At 40.7% G+C, this 19,300-nt stretch overlaps 1 protein-coding gene across 1 annotated transcript in view; it reads left to right on the forward strand.

Annotated features, from left to right (window-relative positions):
• PLA2R1 (phospholipase A2 receptor 1) overlaps positions 1-19,300 on the forward strand; it is a 974,624-nt gene that overhangs the window by 423,068 nt on the left and 532,256 nt on the right. Inside the window, exons 7-8 of the mRNA XM_078681678.1 lie at positions 1,465-1,653; positions 15,469-15,626. Coding sequence (XP_078537804.1) covers positions 1,465-1,653; positions 15,469-15,626 — 347 coding nt within the window. The remainder of the gene's footprint in view (positions 1-1,464; positions 1,654-15,468; positions 15,627-19,300) is intronic.

The following is a 19,300-nucleotide window of genomic DNA, read 5'->3' on the forward strand; positions in this document are numbered from 1 at the left end:
AAAACACTTACACTTTCATGGAGTGCTGGAAACAGTAGAAAAATAGTTCCCTTTTCTTGACTGCGGAAGGATTCAAGTCATCCTGCCAAAAGGATGATAAAGAATCAATGCTCCCGGGGGAGGGGGGGTGATAAACACAAAGGATGGAAAGCCACTTAATATGATACTGGCATTAGAGTGAAGAAAGCCGCCCGATAATGAGCAATGGGCTGACCAAAAGCCCACTGTAAGCACTGGTATCGTATAGATTTTCGTCATTAGATAGCCATTGCATTTCTCACTATAATGCATTGAGGATAAATCAGCAATGGAAAGATTGACTTCAGTGCTTAAGATGAAAACGGCAAAAGGAAGGCTCTTCAGTCGTTCTCTATTGACAGTTGTTTGTTGACCATGAACCCCGAATTTTCTCAGAGGTTCCAGAAGTGGTCGAGGACCCATGTTGCATGGTCAGATGTGGTGCAACCGCAATTCAACTCTGTCTCCTACCACAATTATTCTTTTTGCCAGAGGCATTAGAGGATCAAAAGAACAACAGCCAGCACCAGGTTTGGATACAGATCTACTGGTGGTTGCCACTAGTGACCCAGTGTTAATGATCCAGAAGCTATTGTTACAATGGACCCTGCAAAGCAATATCAAAGGATCTCACCAAATGATTTCAGTGGGTGCAAGTCTAGTATAGTGTTTCTTCGTGGTTCGTCTCGCACTCTTTTGCCAGGATGAAGGTCTTCTTGAAGGCCATGCACCTCTTTGCTCAAAATATTATTTTTCTGGACCCCTCGGACCAAATGGTCTAACCGATAAGGATACTACCTTATGAATATTGTAAATAGCTGTTTACAAGCATATGTATAGTATCCAGGGAATTATGTTATATTGCTTAAAAGTAAGTAGTGATTGTTTTTCAGATGCCAGGTCCAAGCCTCATCCACTTTAGTTACAATTCTTTCAGTATAATATTTGTCAATAGATTTGCTGAAGAATATTCAAAGAATGGACGGCCAGGCTCATAGGTGGTCATTAGGCTCATGTGTATTCCAATAAAAGTGGGCACACAGGCCCCCACCCACACACCACACACTTGCCTAACTATCTTCTTCTAGCAGGCTAAGTTTATCATCTGTATTACAGCTAGGAAATATTATCTGGCTCTAGTTGTTACGGATTCAAATGCCACGATTTAGAAATATGCAAAGGGCATTTGACTTGTAAGGATAAATATTATTAGAATTATGTAACAACCATATCTAATCAGTAGTATGTGAAGTAAAATGTTCCCTTTTGTACCTGATGTCATTTCTTCTGTTTTACTTTTTTGCTGAGCACTGCTATCAATAAAAGTGATTTTTTAATATGGTCAATGTATTTAAAACAAATAAACTGGTACGGTTGTGCACACTTATTCAACTGATTGCATTTTCACAATTCTTTCCCCCCCACAATTGGATACATATTTAACAGATGCATGGAAGTACTACCCTACACATTGTGATTCAGGCTGGTTTGCCTATAACCGGAATTGTTATAAGCTTCAGACAGAGAAGCAGAGCTGGATTAACGCTTCATCTTCTTGCAATCAGAAGGAAAGTGAACTCATAAGTATTGCCTCATTAGCAGATGTTGAGCTGCTGATTACTCTTCTTCACAATGGTAAGTAGTAGTTCTTGCTGTAACCCATTCTTACATTATGTTGTTTTAGGTCTGACTTGACAGATATAGCTGTACAAAAGTAGTTTAGGAAAGCAGGCTACAAAGAGCGGCTCAGGCTGAATCCGGTTCTGGATCCTCTTTTCGCAGCCATTTTTGATTGAGCAGCAGATGTGTTGGCCAGCCTTTCAAGCAGTGCCTTTGCTCATAACAGACAGAGAAGTTGTTAATGTAGACCCCGAGTCAACAACAGAAGAAAGGAGCTTTGTGCTGTGTAACCTTGTGGCAAATATTGCAAGAATGGGTTTTACATTCTGAACTCTCTGACAAATACAATCAGGTGTACTATTTAGTGAACTCTCTGACAAATGCAGTATGAATGCCGTTACATTGTGAACTTTGAGACAAATACAGTAGGAAAGGGTTTGACATTACATATCCTTTGACAAACATGGTATTCCACCTTAATATTAACTCCATAATATAATGCTACCAACACATCATGACCAAAATATCAGCAAGGTAAATATACATAGGATAGTATGGGCTTGCTTTGCTTCACATATATGTACCTTGAAATATAATATACATTTATATATATATATGTATAAAGCTGATGGATGGAATGTGTGTAAAAGTCTCCGCGATTTGCAATCATTTGGGCTGCATCGAATTCCATGGTTTTTCACCAATTGTTAACCGCTCCAGACAGAGAGCAGGCATGTATAGTGCAGCAGTAGAAACACAGGCAACCTCAAACTGGTTTTGTTCTAGTTAGGTATAGCTTGGTTAAAAAAGCATATTAAGCATGGAACTCATGTTTGGGACAAACCGTTACAGTTAGAGTGTTGCATTGAGGAAAACACACAGTTAATGGATGGAATGCATACCAAAGTCTTGACCAATGGCTTTCGCTCAGGGACAAATCACAGTCCATTATATTTTGTCCATTATGCCACACCAGCCACTTCTTCCCAAAACGACAAGCCAGATCCTCTTGGAACTGGGGCAGGACCATGGGTGATTTGGATTTAGTCACAAACATATTAGGGTCATTTAATCTCTTTAGGTATACATCTCTCATTGAAAAACCAGTACCCTAATACGTGCACATAAAAGGAGATTACACATTTATTCATTCATTCCATAGTATAATGTCAATACAACAAACAAAAATATCAGGGCACATAATGGAAAAGGGTGACAGATAGCACTAAATATCCCACTAAAACCTATGACTCCAAAGCAGTCCTACACTACTAAGCCACTATAAGGGAAATCTAGAGACGATTAATGGTTTGTGGACTTTTGATTAAAAATCTGTGGAAATCTTGGCAGATTCCCTCCCTCACTTGCAACTGAGGGTCCACTCAATTTGAGCTGCATTGGGCCGAGCCCTTTCTTCAGAGTCACTTTTTCCCTCTTTTGCTGAACCTGTTTTTGTTGACATTAGGAGTGCACACTTTATTCCTGCTAACCAGTGGTAACGTGCTTGTGCTCTCCTTTCTGAACATGGTAAAATTGGCATATACCTTGTTGGGTTATTTAATTGATGTGCATGTTCCCAGTATATTGTACTACATGTACCCAGGAACCGGAAATTAAATGCTACTAGTGGGCTGCAGCACTCATTGTGCCACACACTAAAATAGTCCTGTAAGGCATGTCCCAATCCTGCCACTGCAACCTGTAGTGCAGTTGTAAACTGCTGTGTCGACCCAACCACATACGCCTTTTGCCAAGCCTACTCCTTCCTTTTGAATACTTATAAGTCACCCCTAAGTTAGAGCCTAAAAGCTCATAGTGCATGGTGCATGGCATTTGAAAAGTAGGCAACGTGTACTTAAGTTTTACATGTTCTGACAGTGAAAAACTACTGAAGCTATTTTTCCCTGTACCAAGGTTATCTTTCCCACAGACTAACACTAGATTTCCTTATTACACTTGAGAAGTGATAATCCTCTAAGAACTCAGCAAAATCTAGGGCTAAGAATAAATCATGCTGATAAAGTGTGGTGTAGTCTCTCTGTCTGAACGTGGTTGATCTTTCCTGGAGCATTCAGTGGAACGCGATTAACTGCTGAACGGCAAACAGGCCACAACTAGCAACCCACAACTGCCAAGTGAGCCAACTTCCTGCCTTAAGTACCCTCCTGCAGATATGTATGAGGGTACATGCATATTCTAAAGATTTTAAGTAGTACTGAACATATGTACACATATACCTCATGACGCAAGTTGATTTGGAACAGCAGGGGATATAAACATTAACTCTATTTAAACAGGGGTACTCGAATTATTACATCCTCACTCTCAGAATGACGCGTTGGGTAGAGGAAGGAGAAAAAACATACACAATACATTGGATTGCTTTTATTATTTTCTGTGGCTTCCTGATTAAGACGCTGTGCCGAAACACGCGTAGAATAATGAATATTCAGGCCATTGTTTTGTAATGAATAATATACAAATTAGGCCACTACTTTCTAATCAGTCCTTTTATAAAAATATATGCAGATTTAATAAAGAATGTCATTGTTTAAAAGTGCAAGATAGATGTGTAGCAGAATGAATGTGTGGAGTTAGCAGAGTATGAATGGTTATCTTTATGATCAATCCTCATGCATATGTAAATTATTGCTTATTCATCATATCTATTTTTATATATTATAATAAAAAAGAAAATATTTTTCTATTTATTGCATTGTTTGTCTCTCTTATGATCCCAGTATATGCCTCCCGTTTCTAGACAAGTATCGTTAGTTGCCTAAGCTTTTTCTTAGCTGTTACTTCATCCCTGCCTTGGGCAAACATTGTTGTAGCAGGGAACGTATTTCTTTATTTCAATGGTAGAGAATCTCACCATAGCACATTTTATGAATGTATGTATGCGTGAATATATATATATGTATGTATTGGTATTTATAAAGCGCAACCTAGTTGGAGAGCAACAGCGTGCTGATCAAACGGCATGGACCCAGGGCAGGTCAAGGGTGGACAATGCACACAAACACCATTAATCAACAAGAACAGTTTTGACAGAGGGTGTGTGAAAGTGGAGCATGTAGCCAGCAACAAGGCCCAGTAAGCCCACTGACTATTTTATTTTTAGCATTTTTAAAGCGCAACTGTCACCAAACTCGTATCCTGGCACTGAGAGCTTATGTATAGGCAGAGCACTACTGGCGTAAGAATCACACATGAGCGGGAAGCAGAATTACTTAGGGAAGAGTCAGGTCTTCAAAAGCTTTTTTGAACTGCAACAATTCAGTTAATAACCTGAGAGTGGGTGGCAGCTTGTTCCATAGATATGCTGCCTTGACTGTAAAGACCTGTCCACATTGTCTTGTCTTACAAACAAAATGTGCAAACCTCGAGTTAAGATATCTCCCAAGAGTATATCTTTTCAGTCTGTGTTGTAGAAGAGCAGGACCCTTTCCCTGTAGTGCCTTAAACACAATGCACATGGCTTTAAAGGTAATCCTCTGCAGAGGAAGCCAGTGCAGTTTCTTCAGTGCATTGGATGCAAAGGATCTTCGGGGTCTATTTAATGCTAGTTGATCTGCTGCCACCTGAACTGTGTGTAGTCTGTTGATCAGATAGTCAAGGGTTCCAAGTAGCAGGGCATTGCAGTAGTCCAACCTACTAAGTATGACACTACTGACAATGAGAGATTTTGCTTGGGTAGGTAGTAGTGGTAGTAGCTTCCCACGGAGAAGTGCGAAGGAGGTACCTGTGACTTTATTTACATGACTCTCCGGAGATTAATTGTTGTCAAATATGACCTGAAGATTGCACACTGTGCCCGATGTTCGCAACTCCTCTCCTGTTAAAATTCGCCAATAGTTGGCTGGCTGTATAGTGGTTTTTTTGCTCGCTGAGCCTCACAGGAATTCCATTTTAGCTCATTTCAGCTTGAGGGAGCTTATGTGCATCCAATCAACAATGTCCGACAGGTAATTCTGGAATGCAACCACCATATCCTGCTGGTGTTGCTAATGGACAGCATCAGCTGCGTATCATCAGCATAGTTGACCAGCCTGGTGTTAAGTGCCTCTATAAGAGTTATGAGTTTCCTCATGTAGATGTTGAGCAGAACTGGGATAAGTGGCAAGTCCTGCGGTACTTCCTGTCACAAGCTTTTAAATTCGGAGCTGTAGGGGGGCAAGGTAACAGCCTGACAGTGATCTGCAAGGTAACACTCCATCCACTTCAGCACTGTACCACCCACTCCACTCAAGGCTAATCAAGCCAGAAGGATTTTATGGTTAACCATGTCGAAAGCAGCCGAAAAGTCGAGCAGAATCAGAACTGTTGGCTGATCGCTGTCTACCTTCATCCGTAGCTCATCCATGGCAACAAGTAGAGCTGGCTCAATACCATGCTCTGGTCTGAAGCTGAACTGTTCATCCTCTTGGAGAGAGTGAGTTTCCAGTTATTGGCACAGCCTCCTTCTGATATAGCACTTTTCATTTGAAAAGGGAAGGAGTGATATGGGCCTATTGTTACTCAGGACCAATGGGTCTGCTGTAGATGTTTTCAAGATGGCAGTTACTAGGACCCTCTTCCACATTCGTGGTTCAAAACTTGTCTCCAAAGATTGGTTGCATTCTGCAATGGGGTGGGGGTGAGACCATCTACCATCTCTTTCAAACGTATAAGTGGTAGAGGATCACGGGAGACCCCGATGAGGTTGGCATGGTAATGGTTCGAAAGGGTAAATATCGTTTACAACCAATTTTTTCAACGCAACTTTGACCCCGCATACCTTTTCTCCGCATAGTGCACCTACCCCGCATACCATTACTCCACATTTTTTTACAATGCATCTGCATTTAATTTTGTAAAGGTATGTATGGTAAATGCACATATGTTGTAAAAAAAAAAAGAATTTAGGCGATCCACGTCGTTGGGAGGAAATAGGCTTTTCTGTTTCCTCACATCGACGTGCACTGCCCCCCACAGAAAGACAACGTGATGCAGGATGCAGAAGGAGAGAGAAACCACGAGGAGAGAGAGGTAAAGGGGAATGGGCCTGGGGTGGGCGTTCATTTTTGAGGGATTAGGGTAGTGTTTGTGTAGTGTGTTTGCATAGTGTAGGGTAGTGTTTTAGGGTTTAGGAAAGTTGCCAATTTAGGGTAGGGTAGTGTTTGTGTAGTGTAGGGTAGTGTTTTAGGGTTTTGGGTAGTGTTAGTGTAGTGTAGGGTAGTGTATGTGTAGTGTAGGGTAGTGGTTTAGGGTTTAGGGTAGTGTTGATGTGTGGGTGTAGCATAGGGTAGTGTTTGTGTAGTGTAGGGTAGTGTGTTACGGTTTAGGGTAGTGTTTGTGTAGTGTAGGGTAGTGTTATAGGGTAGTGTTTGTGTAGTGTAGGGTAGTGTTTGTGGTATGTAGGGTAGTGTTTTAGGGCAGTGTTGCGGTGTTGGTGTAGTGTAGGGTAGTGTTTGTGTAGTATAGGGTAGTGTTATAGGTTAGTGTTTTAAGGTTTAGGGTAGTGTTTGTGTAGTGTAGGCTAGTGTTTGTGTAGTTTAGGGTAGTGTTAGTGTAGTGCAGGGTAGTGTTTTAGGGTAGTGTTGTGGTGTTGGTGTAGTGTAGGGTAGTGTTTGTGTAGTGTAAGGTAGTGTTTTAGGGTAGTGTTAGTGTAGTGTAGGCTAGTGTTTGTGTAGTGTAGGGTAGTGTTTTAGGGTTTAGAGTAGTGTTTGTGTAGTGTAAGGTAGTGTTTGTGTAGTGTTGGGTAGTGTTTTAGGGTAGTGTTGTGGTGATGGTGTAGTGTAGGGTAGTGTTTGTGTAGTGTAGGGTAGTGATTTAGGTTTTAGGATAGTATTAGTATAGTGTAGGTAGTATTTGTGTATTGTAGGGTACTGTTTTAGGGTTTAGGGTAGTGTTGTGGTGTTGGTGTAGTGTCGGGTAGTGTTTGTGTAGTGTAGGTTAGTGTTTTTTGCAGAGTGCTCTCACTTACCTTTAAAACTTTTACTAGTAGTATACCTTTACCACGCATGCCTTTGCATTGTAATGGCATGCATGGTAAAAGTAGAGTCGAGGTAAAAGTTTGCATTGCCATAAATTGCGGGGTGATTGAATTTGCATGGTACAAATGTTTTTGTGATGGTATGCGGAGTGATTGTTAGCGGAGTAACGTCATATATTCGTTTGAAAGCATTCCTCAGAGATAGGTTCTAAGGTATCGAACCAACAAATAGGACTCTCGACTGGGTCTGGTCTGTTGTGTACATGGTGAAACATAGTACTGGTGATTCTGTTCTGTGATGAGTATCAATGACTGGCTGTGGCTCCTGTATTATTTGAAATATGCAGATCAGAAGTTATCAACCAGGAGGTACCTCCAATGTCCTTAAGATTTGTGCCTATTGTCTTCTCAAAACAGTCAGCCAGATTATCAGAAAGCTCTTGCAAGGAAGTTATTCGCTGTTTTACAGAGTCAGAGTAGGATAGTTCCTGAAGGAAGTCACTTATTGTAGCTGCAAGGATAGTACTGGCATAGTTGTCAGCATTTGCTTTGCTGACCACACTTTTATATTAGTTTAAAGAGAACTATAAGCATGTTTTGCATTTCTAGGGAGAAGTTGCCAATAACCATCCAACCCACTCTGTGGCTCTCCACATGCAGAGGCAACTGCCACATACCTGCACCTGATTGTATTCACCCAGGCTCCTTACGACACCATCAAACCCCCACCAGGGCATGAGTGACATAGATGCCTTTTGCAGAAGAAACCCAAATGCCAATTAAATGGTCTAACTAAAAGCAACTTCAACATCAAAATATTTCTGTAATATAACATGCACAGTACAGTACATGAATCCTTAAATCATCGATCTCTGGCCATCCCCAGGTCCATCCAACAGGAGAAAGCTACATAAATCCATTGATATGTCTTTGATGAATTGCCATTCATTAAATTGTATTAGAACATTGGAATGTTGGGAGCTCCATTGAAAACAATGGAGTGCTCTGGGCTTATAATGGCTGGTATAAGCCTGGAGCTCCAACATTCCAATGTTACTTTGTTCACAGCTCTGGCTGTGAACAAAGGCTTCAGGGAACCTGAGGGGATTCCAAACGCCTCACGCTCCCAAAAGGCTTTGTTTTTTTTTGTTAGAACATTCTATCCTCTAGTGACAGAATGTTCTAATAGCCTTATAGCCCTTCGTAGATGGGCTATACCGCTATTAAAGTCCCTCTCCCTTTTTAAAGGCCCTCGCCTTCGGCTCGGGGCCTTTAACGCTGGAGAGGGCCTTTAATAGCCGGTATAGCCCTCTACGGCGGGCTATAAGGCTATATTAAAAGAGAAGGGCCAGCAAGGGATTTTGTTTAAAGTACTAAATTGGAGCCACAGGGGGACTTCACTGAATAAGTTACCCACACTACTATCAGTTAGTGGCTGAATGTGATTTAACTACACCAAATCAATAATGTTACCACACTAACAAGATTAAAAATTGAAAAAAATACAATAACCAGGTTTTTGGTAGTCAAAAGATTATTATTTTCTTCACAACAAATCAAAAATTTTAAAAGGGTACTCTGAAATGCATATGGGATATAAAAGGAGCGTCCTATATACTCCTACAATACATCTCAAGATAAGTCTATACTGCTGAGAAATAATGATACAATGATTTCAAATCAACAAAGTAAATGAAAATCAATGATGATAGATAAATATCAACAACAAGGGGTGGTGAGGGACAGAGTCTCTGAATTAAGCAGAATACTCTCACCCTGTCAAGAGATCAGGGCTAGATCCAACACCGTTTTTTAGCTCACTGCACCATCCCAGTTTCAGAACCTGGCTGTATGCAAATTAGTCTGTTCCTGTCCCAGTGCATGATGGGAACAGGGCAAACCAAACTACAAAAGCCAATTCTTACACTGGGAAGGAAACAAGCTTCCGGGGACCGGTTTCTGGCATTACAGCCGTCTTCGGCCCGGCTTGCTTGAATCCTGATGGTGCAATGAGCAAGGGACTCATGTCTGAGTATACCCTTCCACGCTTAGGGTGGACAAAAATATTTACAACAAGGGGTGGTGAGGGACAGAGTCTCTGAATTAGGCAGAATACTCTCACCCTGTCAAGAGATCAGGGCTAGATCCAACACCGTTTTTTAGCTCACTGCACCATCCCAGTTTCAGAACCTGGCTGTATGCAAATTAGTCTGTTCCTGTCCCAGTGCATGATGGGAACAGGGCAAACCAAACTACAAAAGCCAATTCTTACACTGGGAAGGAAACAAGCTTCCGGGGACCGGTTTCTGGCATTACAGCCGTCTTCGGCCCGGCTTGCTTGAATCCTGATGGTGCAATGAGCAAGGGACTCATGTCTGAGTATACCCTTCCACGCTTAGGGTGGACAAAAATATTTACAACAAGGGGTGGTGAGGGACAGAGTCTCTGAATTAAGCAGAATACTCTCACCCTGTCAAGAGATCAGGGCTAGATCCAACACCGTTTTTTAGCTCACTGCACCATCCCAGTTTCAGAACCTGGCTGTATGCAAATTAGTCTGTTCCTGTCCCAGTGCATGATGGGAACAGGGCAAACCAAACTACAAAAGCCAATTCTTACACTGGGAAGGAAACAAGCTTCCGGGGACTGGTTTCTGGCATTACAGCCGTCTTCGGCCCGGCTTGCTTGAATCCTGATGGTGCAATGAGCAAGGGACTCATGTCTGAGTATACCCTTCCACGCTTAGGGTGGACAAAAATATTTACAACAAGGGGTGGTGAGGGACAGAGTCTCTGAATTAAGCAGAATACTCTCACCCTGTCAAGAGATCAGGGCTAGATCCAAAACCGTTTTTTAGCTCACTGCACCATCCCAGTTTCAGAACCTGGCTGTATGCAAATTAGTCTGTTCCTGTCCCAGTGCATGATGGGAACAGGGCAAACCAAACTACAAAAGCCAATTCTTACACTGGGAAGGAAACAAGCTTCCGGGGACCGGTTTCTGGCATTACAGCCGTCTTCGGCCCGGCTTGCTTGAATCCTGATGGTGCAATGAGCAAGGGACTCATGTCTGAGTATACCCTTCCACGCTTAGGGTGGACAAAAATATTTACAACAAGGGGTGGTGAGGGACAGAGTCTCTGAATTAAGCAGAATACTCTCACCCTGTCAAGAGATCAGGGCTAGATCCAACACCGTTTTTTAGCTCACTGCACCATCCCAGTTTCAGAACCTGGCTGTATGCAAATTAGTCTGTTCCTGTCCCAGTGCATGATGGGAACAGGGCAAACCAAACTACAAAAGCCAATTCTTACACTGCGAAGGAAACAAGCTTCCGGGGACCGGTTTCTGGCATTACAGCCATCTTCGGCCCGGCTTGCTTGAATCCTGATGGTGCAATGAGCAAGGGACTCATGTCTGAGTATACCCTTCCACGCTTAGGGTGGACAAAAATATTTACAACAAGGGGTGGTGAGGGACAGAGTCTCTGAATTAAGCAGAATACTCTCACCCTGTCAAGAGATCAGGGCTAGATCCAACACCGTTTTTTAGCTCACTGCACCATCCCAGTTTCAGAACCTGGCTGTATGCAAATTAGTCTGTTCCTGTCCCAGTGCATGATGGGAACAGGGCAAACCAAACTACAAAAGCCAATTCTTACACTGGGAAGGAAACAAGCTTCCGGGGACCGGTTTCTGGCATTACAGCCGTCTTCGGCCCGGCTTGCTTGAATCCTGATGGTGCAATGAGCAAGGGACTCATGTCTGAGTATACCCTTCCACGCTTAGGGTGGACAAAAATATTTACAACAAGGGGTGGTGAGGGACAGAGTCTCTGAATTAAGCAGAATACTCTCACCCTGTCAAGAGATCAGGGCTAGATCCAACACCGTTTTTTAGCTCACTGCACCATCCCAGTTTCAGAACCTGGCTGTATGCAAATTAGTCTGTTCCTGTCCCAGTGCATGATGGGAACAGGGCAAACCAAACTACAAAAGCCAATTCTTACACTGCGAAGGAAACAAGCTTCCGGGGACCGGTTTCTGGCATTACAGCCGTCTTCGGCCCGGCTTGCTTGAATCCTGATGGTGCAATGAGCAAGGGACTCATGTCTGAGTATACCCTTCCACGCTTAGGGTGGACAAAAATATTTACAACAAGGGGTGGTGAGGGACAGAGTCTCTGAATTAAGCAGAATACTCTCACCCTGTCAAGAGATCAGGGCTAGATCCAACACCGTTTTTTAGCTCACTGCACCATCCCAGTTTCAGAACCTGGCTGTATGCAAATTAGTCTGTTCCTGTCCCAGTGCATGATGGGAACAGGGCAAACCAAACTACAAAAGCCAATTCTTACACTGGGAAGGAAACAAGCTTCCGGGGACCGGTTTCTGGCATTACAGCCGTCTTCGGCCCGGCTTGCTTGAATCCTGATGGTGCAATGAGCAAGGGACTCATGTCTGAGTATACCCTTCCACGCTTAGGGTGGACAAAAATATTTACAACAAGGGGTGGTGAGGGATGGTGCAATGAGCTAAAAAACGGTGTTGGATCTAGCCCTGATCTCTTGACTGGGTGAGAGTATTCTGCTTAATTCAGAGACTCTGTCCATCACCACCCCTTGTTGTAAATATTTTTGTCCACCCTAAGCGTGGAAGGGTATACTCAGATGTGAGTCCCTTGCTCATTGCACCATCAGGATTCAAGCAAGCCGGGCCGAAGACGGCTGAAATGCCAGAAACCGGTCCCCGGAAGCTTGTTTCCTTCCCAGTGTAAGAATTGGCTTTTGTAGTCTGGTCTGCCCTGTTCCCATGATGCACTGGGCCAGGGACAGACTAATTTGCATACAGCCAGGTTCTGAAACTGGGATGGTGCAATGAGCTAAAAAACGGTGTTGGATCTAGCCCTGATCTCTTGACTGGGTGAGAGTATTCTGCTTAATTCAGAGACTCTGTCCATCACCACCCCTTGTTGTAAATATTTTTGTCCACCCTAAGCGTGGAAGGGTATACTCAGATGTGAGTCCCTTGCTCATTGCACCATCAGGATTCAAGCAAGCCGGGCCGAAGACGGCTGAAATGCCAGAAACCGGTCCCCGGAAGCTTGTTTCCTTCCCAGTGTAAGAATTGGCTTTTGTAGTCTGGTCTGCCCTGTTCCCATGATGCACTGGGCCAGGGACAGACTAATTTGCATACAGCCAGGTTCTGAAACTGGGATGGTGCAATGAGCTAAAAAACGGTGTTGGATCTAGCCCTGATCTCTTGACTGGGTGAGAGTATTCTGCTTAATTCAGAGACTCTGTCCATCACCACCCCTTGTTGTAAATATTTTTGTCCACCCTAAGCGTGGAAGGGTATACTCAGATGTGAGTCCCTTTCTCATTGCACCATCAGGATTCAAGCAAGCTGGGCCGAAGACGGCTGAAATGCCAGAAACCGGTCCCCGGAAGCTTGTTTCCTTCCCAGTGTAAGAATTGGCTTTTGTAGTCTGGTCTGCCCTGTTCCCATGATGCACTGGGCCAGGAACAGACTAATTTGCATACAGCCAGGTTCTGAAACTGGGATGGTGCAATGAGCTAAAAAACGGTGTTGGATCTAGCCCTGATCTCTTGACTGGGTGAGAGTATTCTGCTTAATTCAGAGACTCTGTCCATCACCACCCCTTGTTGTAGATAGATAAATATCGGGCAGAATTAGACTTCGTAGTCGACGTTTCGGTCTTTCGAAGATTGTTTCATAAGACCATCATCAGGACTTGAGTTTAGTGCATTGTAATTAATGACCCTAAGCAGAACTGGGACAAAATAAACATAATATTACATCAACAATTTACAACCTGGTTGTATAACATAACATAGGTTTATGCATATACTCAAATTTACAAAAGAACACAATACATAATTTTTTTAGTGGATATATTGAAAACACATAACAAAAATGTTCTGAAGGTTTAATGTAGTCGGTGTGGCGACTGCATTTAGGACAACAATTACTAGTGATTCGCTGTTGTTTGCAAGATAATGATAATAAATATTGGAAAAATGTATGTAATTACAATGCACTAAACTCAAGTCCTGATGATGGTCTTATGAAACAATCTTCGAAAGACCGAAACGTCGACTACGAAGTCTAATTCTGCCCGATATTTATCTATCATCATTGATTTTCATTTACTTTGTTGATTTGAAATCATTGTATCATTATTTCTCAGCAGTATAGACTTATCTTGAGATGTATTGTAGGAGTATATAGGACGCTCCTTTTATATCCCATATGCATTTCAGAGTACCCTTTTTAAATTTTTGATTTGTTGTGAAGAAAATAATAATCTTTTGACTACCAAAAACCTGGTTATTGTATTTTTTTCAATTTTTCATCTTGTTAGTGTGGTAACATTATTGATTTGGTGTAGTTAAATCACATTCAGCCACTAACTGATAGTAGTGTGGGTAACTTATTCAGTGAAGTCCCCCTGTGGCTCCAATTTAGTACTTTAAACAAAATCCCTTGCTGGCCCTTCTCTTTTAATACATTATCTGCCCAAGCCCGCAAGGGTAGATTGGGTTGCTCACCTTCTTTATTAATTCATTAAATTGTGCGAGCAACCTTTCACTGCCCTGCACAAGCTGCATAAGGAGCAGTGATTGAACCCATCATGGCAATGTATAACTTATCCCTCTCCAAATACTTCAATACCCCCTGCAAAATTGAACCCACAGTGGTGTGAACCTTTCAGCATGAAGCTACCCATTAGAAATATGCAATAATGCACAATCAACTCAAGGTGGACAACTGTAAGATGCTTTCTAACAGCTTTGCACACCACCTACCAAAAGTGCAACCACTTCTTGGCACATTTCCAGAGCCATATCAGATTAAAGTGTTTAATTCATGGTATCATTTTTCAAGAGGATCCTCTTTTACCATGGACTTTAAAGGTCATGTTGAATTGCTGTTTGTTAAAATATCGACGCCCTACTTTTCTAACACATTGGTAACCATATTTTATCACGTTTGGAATAATTTGCTTATTTTGACTCTTGTTTGTCTGGACATTATGCTCTTTCTGACTTTAGGGGAATTCAACGTTTGTGGGCTCTGTTCCATCCTGATGAATGTAACTTTTTGGCATAACTAATCTACCAAGCAGTGAGATCTACATATCTGAAGGAGACTTTCTGAGACTAGATGTTCTTTGAGTATTGGTGTGGTGTGAAATGCTAAGCCTTTAATTTATCTCTCACTCTGCCATTAGGACACTAAGGGCCTGTTTTAGAGTTTGGCAGATGGGCACTCCGTCACAGAGGTGACTGATAAACCATCTGCCTCATTACAAGTACATTACATTCTGCATGCATTACGTCTGCCTTATTGCAAGTACATTACGTCATGCGTACTGTGGCACTCTAATAAGGCAGATGGGTTAAGTCTCACATTTGTGACAAAGGATCCCAACGCCAAACTCAAAATCAGGCTGTAACTTTCTTACTGAGGTACAAAACCTTTTGTGCATTATATATCCATAGCACGCTGTGCACAGAATCCAGGAGCTCATATATGATCATACATTTACAGCAGAATAATCATTGCAGCCCATTTGACCTGAACAACTCTTACAACCTCCCTTCAAATAAGTGGCTTGTCGCAGGACCTTTTTCTTCAGAAATAATCATTAAGTGAATTGACTGCCTAGATGTAGAAATTGGATAGCTTTCCAGGTAAAGCTTGCGTCCCTTTTTTGTGTGGCTATAAAGTGCATTACTGTTCATGAACTAGGCTCAATGTTTTATTAATCTCTTTCGAGATCCTTTCAAATATTCTTGTTATGCAACTTTCAGTTTTTTTTTATTTCCACAGAAAACGTAACTGAAACCTGGATTGGTTTGATGAGTAATGCAACCCTAGTTATGTTCAAGTGGAATGATGGCACTCCAGTAACTCTAACCAACTGGCATATTCATGAGCCCAATATCATTATGGGAGTTGACCACCTCTGTGTGTCAGCTCATGAAACTGTGAGTTCCATTATTGAATTTAAAAATGAAAAATATGTGATAAGTAAAAAATGCTAATAACATAAATAGCATGTTTTCTTCATTGCCAATGGTGCGTAATAACCCCTGGTCACACTCAAGCATAGCTAAAAGAAATTTGTTCATTTCACCAATAGAGAAAAAATAACTTTCAGGTAACTGAGGAACAAGAGAAAGTGGCACTTGTGAACAATGTGAGTTGGATTATTATGAACGGATTGGAATCCAAAATGCCCAATTATGAATATTTTATGAATCACCAACATTACAACTGAGGTCTCTTGCCCAGAAGTTGAATCTCCTGCCCCTACAAGGAAGAAAAAAGACAATCTTTATGTAAAACAAGTTGCTGCCAAGGCTTCTAAAGCCACTGAGAAGAATGGTATAGGGGCATCACAGGATAAACTGTATTGTAAGGTTGACTGCATGATAAAGAGTGTCTTTTGTGGAAAGATTAATAAGGATAGGGGCTATTGAAACTTCCTTACTGAATTTGACAGTGCAACTCAAGGATGATATATACTACAACTCCAATTCAAATTTAGTAAGGAAAAACTGTGCTAAATTCTCAAGGATGGGAGGTAACTTTGGGGTGTCCCAGGATTCCCCTATAAGAGGTGAAGTATGCAATGTGGGAGCTGCTGCACGGCACGCAAAGTGTGACAATGTCAGGGCCCATCTTTGCCCCCAATGTCGCATCCCAGTTGGGAGTCCCTATCTTTCTCTGTTCCCCACTCTCACTATGTTCAATTATCCTACTCCCCTCCCAATATAGGGCCTGATGGTCACTGCAGTTTTTTAACCGTGAGTAATCCCTCACCAGAGTTTGTTATTAACCTCCCTCCAGCAGCTACCCCATATATTGTTGTCTTGGGCAACTTTCCCCTTTAAGGTAAGGTTTGAGTGAATAATGTAACCAACTAAGGTACAAGGTGATGCACTGGCTGGGTGGGCCCCAGTCCCTTTTCCCCCTTTAACCACTTCTTTGTGCATGATTGCTCTATGCATTTGGAGCACCCAAACCAGAGTGAGTTCATAAATAGTTTTCCAAACAAATTCCACCTAATACCATCACTGGAATAACTTGTAGTCCATTAGCTTACCTCCCACTTTTACAGGTCAGAGGTGTTCATGGATTATTGACTTAATATGTGTTTGATCATTTGTATTAGGTATAATTAAAGGATTTATTATCCCTTAGGGTATAGCGAACATAATCCTCTGTCTTTTATTGTGTTGGGGCGGTTCTAGAATGACTACAAAAGATAATATTTGCCCTGGAGTGTTCCAGGAGTGCAGATTAAGGTGGACTAAAATTGTGCCAACCAAATTCTTTTTAAAGCTATTCGAATAAGGTGCTCTCCATTTGTTTAAGTGATGCTCCCTCACCTAATGAGACTCTTGGGGCTTTTGCCTCGCTGTTACAGAAGATCTCTAAGCTATTGACCCACCTCATTAATCATGTGACTGTGTCAGGAAGCAGGGGGTTTGACAAGAATTGTTCCAAGGTGCATAGAAATTTCATTAACACCCTAAAGTCTAGACCTAGAGACAAGGTTCAGGTTGCTCTTTGTCATGTGACATATAATAGGAGTTAAAATGGCATGAAAGATTCTTGAAGGATGAAGGTTAGCATCAACTTCATCAAGCGAGCTGTTTGAGAGACACCTCAAGATTTTGGAAGGTAACTAATCATCCTTTTTTCTCTCCTGATCAAGGAGGGACTATTAGTTCTCACATCCATCCTCAAAGCTGGGTCGAAGATTTTGAGGCAATTTTTAACCCACCCAGTTTGATCTTGATTTCAGATAGAGATTGGTCAGACTTATGTGCAGGAGTTTCAATAATGATCCTGACTTGTGATGAAGTGTTGAAGGGAATCACTTGGCTATCCAATAGGAAACTGCCATGTCCTGAAGGGATACCCCCTGATCCCTTTAAACTGGACCCTGAACTCTAGGCTCTTGTTCTCATATGGACCATCTGTGCTGCTGTGGCCTGCTGGATGCCCCCTTCTTGATCTTTCTCCGTTATCATCCCTGTTTTTAGAAAGGGAGCTAGCAATAACCCCCAGTGCTACATTGATTTCTTTAATCAACACAACCCCCAGTGCTACATTGATTTCTTTAATCAACGCTATCCGAAAAAAGTATTGAATGGGTTATTCTGAATAGTCTATCTAGGTGGGCTAAGGGGTATATGCACAAACTATTGGAAAATAATATTATGATTTAAAAATATTGTGTCAAGAATATTGGGATATTAAAAATATCGTTGACAGGAATATCAACGGTAACATTTTGTTTTTAGTGTTATTTTTAATATTGTAAAAAATATCAATGTAGAAAATATTGTTGTATGTAATACCGTTTGTAAGTGTTAATTAGATATAGTTTATTGTAGTGTGTTTGATTGTATATGTTTAGTATTTTAATGTATTTGTGTTTTTAGCAATACAATTATTCAGTTATGAAATCATCGAAATTTGTACTTTTTAAATTATATTATAAATTAATAATTTAAAAATGAAAAATAATAATTTATTATTTTGTATTGTATTTTGTTTTATAAATATATGAATACATTATCATTTCATATAAATGAAGATATACATTACTGGCATTAAATACATTTCTTTAAAAAAATTGTATAAAATGTAAAACTATAAAACAAATCTTTTCATGAAGTTGAATATTTAGAAATATGTTTATGCAAAAGTTTTACATTTTAAATATTTTGCAAAAAATTCAAAAAATATTAAATTTTGGGGGATTCTAAAATTTTAATTTTATTTAAAAACTATTTTCAATTTTTCAATTAATATTCAATGCTTGTTTACTTTGCATTATGATTTTGTCATTTTATGGTTTAAACTTTAAGAATAATAGTAAATATTTTGAAAAATATGTTAATTATCAATTGCAATTAAAGTATTTGTTTTCTATTTTAATATTTAAATACGAATACATAGGTTTGTAGTCTTGGTTAGAGTGTTTTAGATAATATTTTATTTAATTTTATAATAAAGAATATGTGTGTGAGTATGGAGTAGTGATTGTGTATTTAAAATATGTAATGTCTATTACCTTATTTAAAATGTTATATTTTGATGTGGATGTTGTAAATTTGACCTCCTTAGCTTCCAACACTTTCTTAACATAGTCTTAGATTAGAGTGGAAATAGCAAATCTCACCTCTTCCCTCTCCTACACCTTCTCCAAGAAGGTTTAAATAATGATAACTGAGTTGAAGATGATTTAAAAATTATTCTTAATTAGGGGTGGTGTTAGAATGTTAGGTGTTTTAACCACATGCATTTTAAAGCATTTTTGGTGACATAATTGTAATTAATATTTGTGTTGGTTTCAATTGAATGCTAAAAATAGGCATCTAAGGGGCACATGCATCAAGCTATTTTGCAATTGCAAACAGCGATTCGCAAAAATCAGCAGTTTGCTATTGCAAGTTAGCCCTAAGCAATGCATCATTGAAATTCGCAGAATAACTCGGAAAATCTCAAAATTTGTGTTTCACTTTTTGGAGATCACAAAATACAATTCGTATTTGCAAATCCGATATTTCATAATCACAAACATACGCATGAGACTTTCACAAATTGCGATTAAACTCAGATTTGCAATTTTGCACTTTCAAAA

The sequence above is a fragment of the Lissotriton helveticus genome, chromosome 3_1 (assembly GCF_964261635.1).
Source record: "Lissotriton helveticus chromosome 3_1, aLisHel1.1, whole genome shotgun sequence".
In the NCBI taxonomy this organism is placed as follows: domain Eukaryota; kingdom Metazoa; phylum Chordata; class Amphibia; order Caudata; family Salamandridae; genus Lissotriton; species Lissotriton helveticus.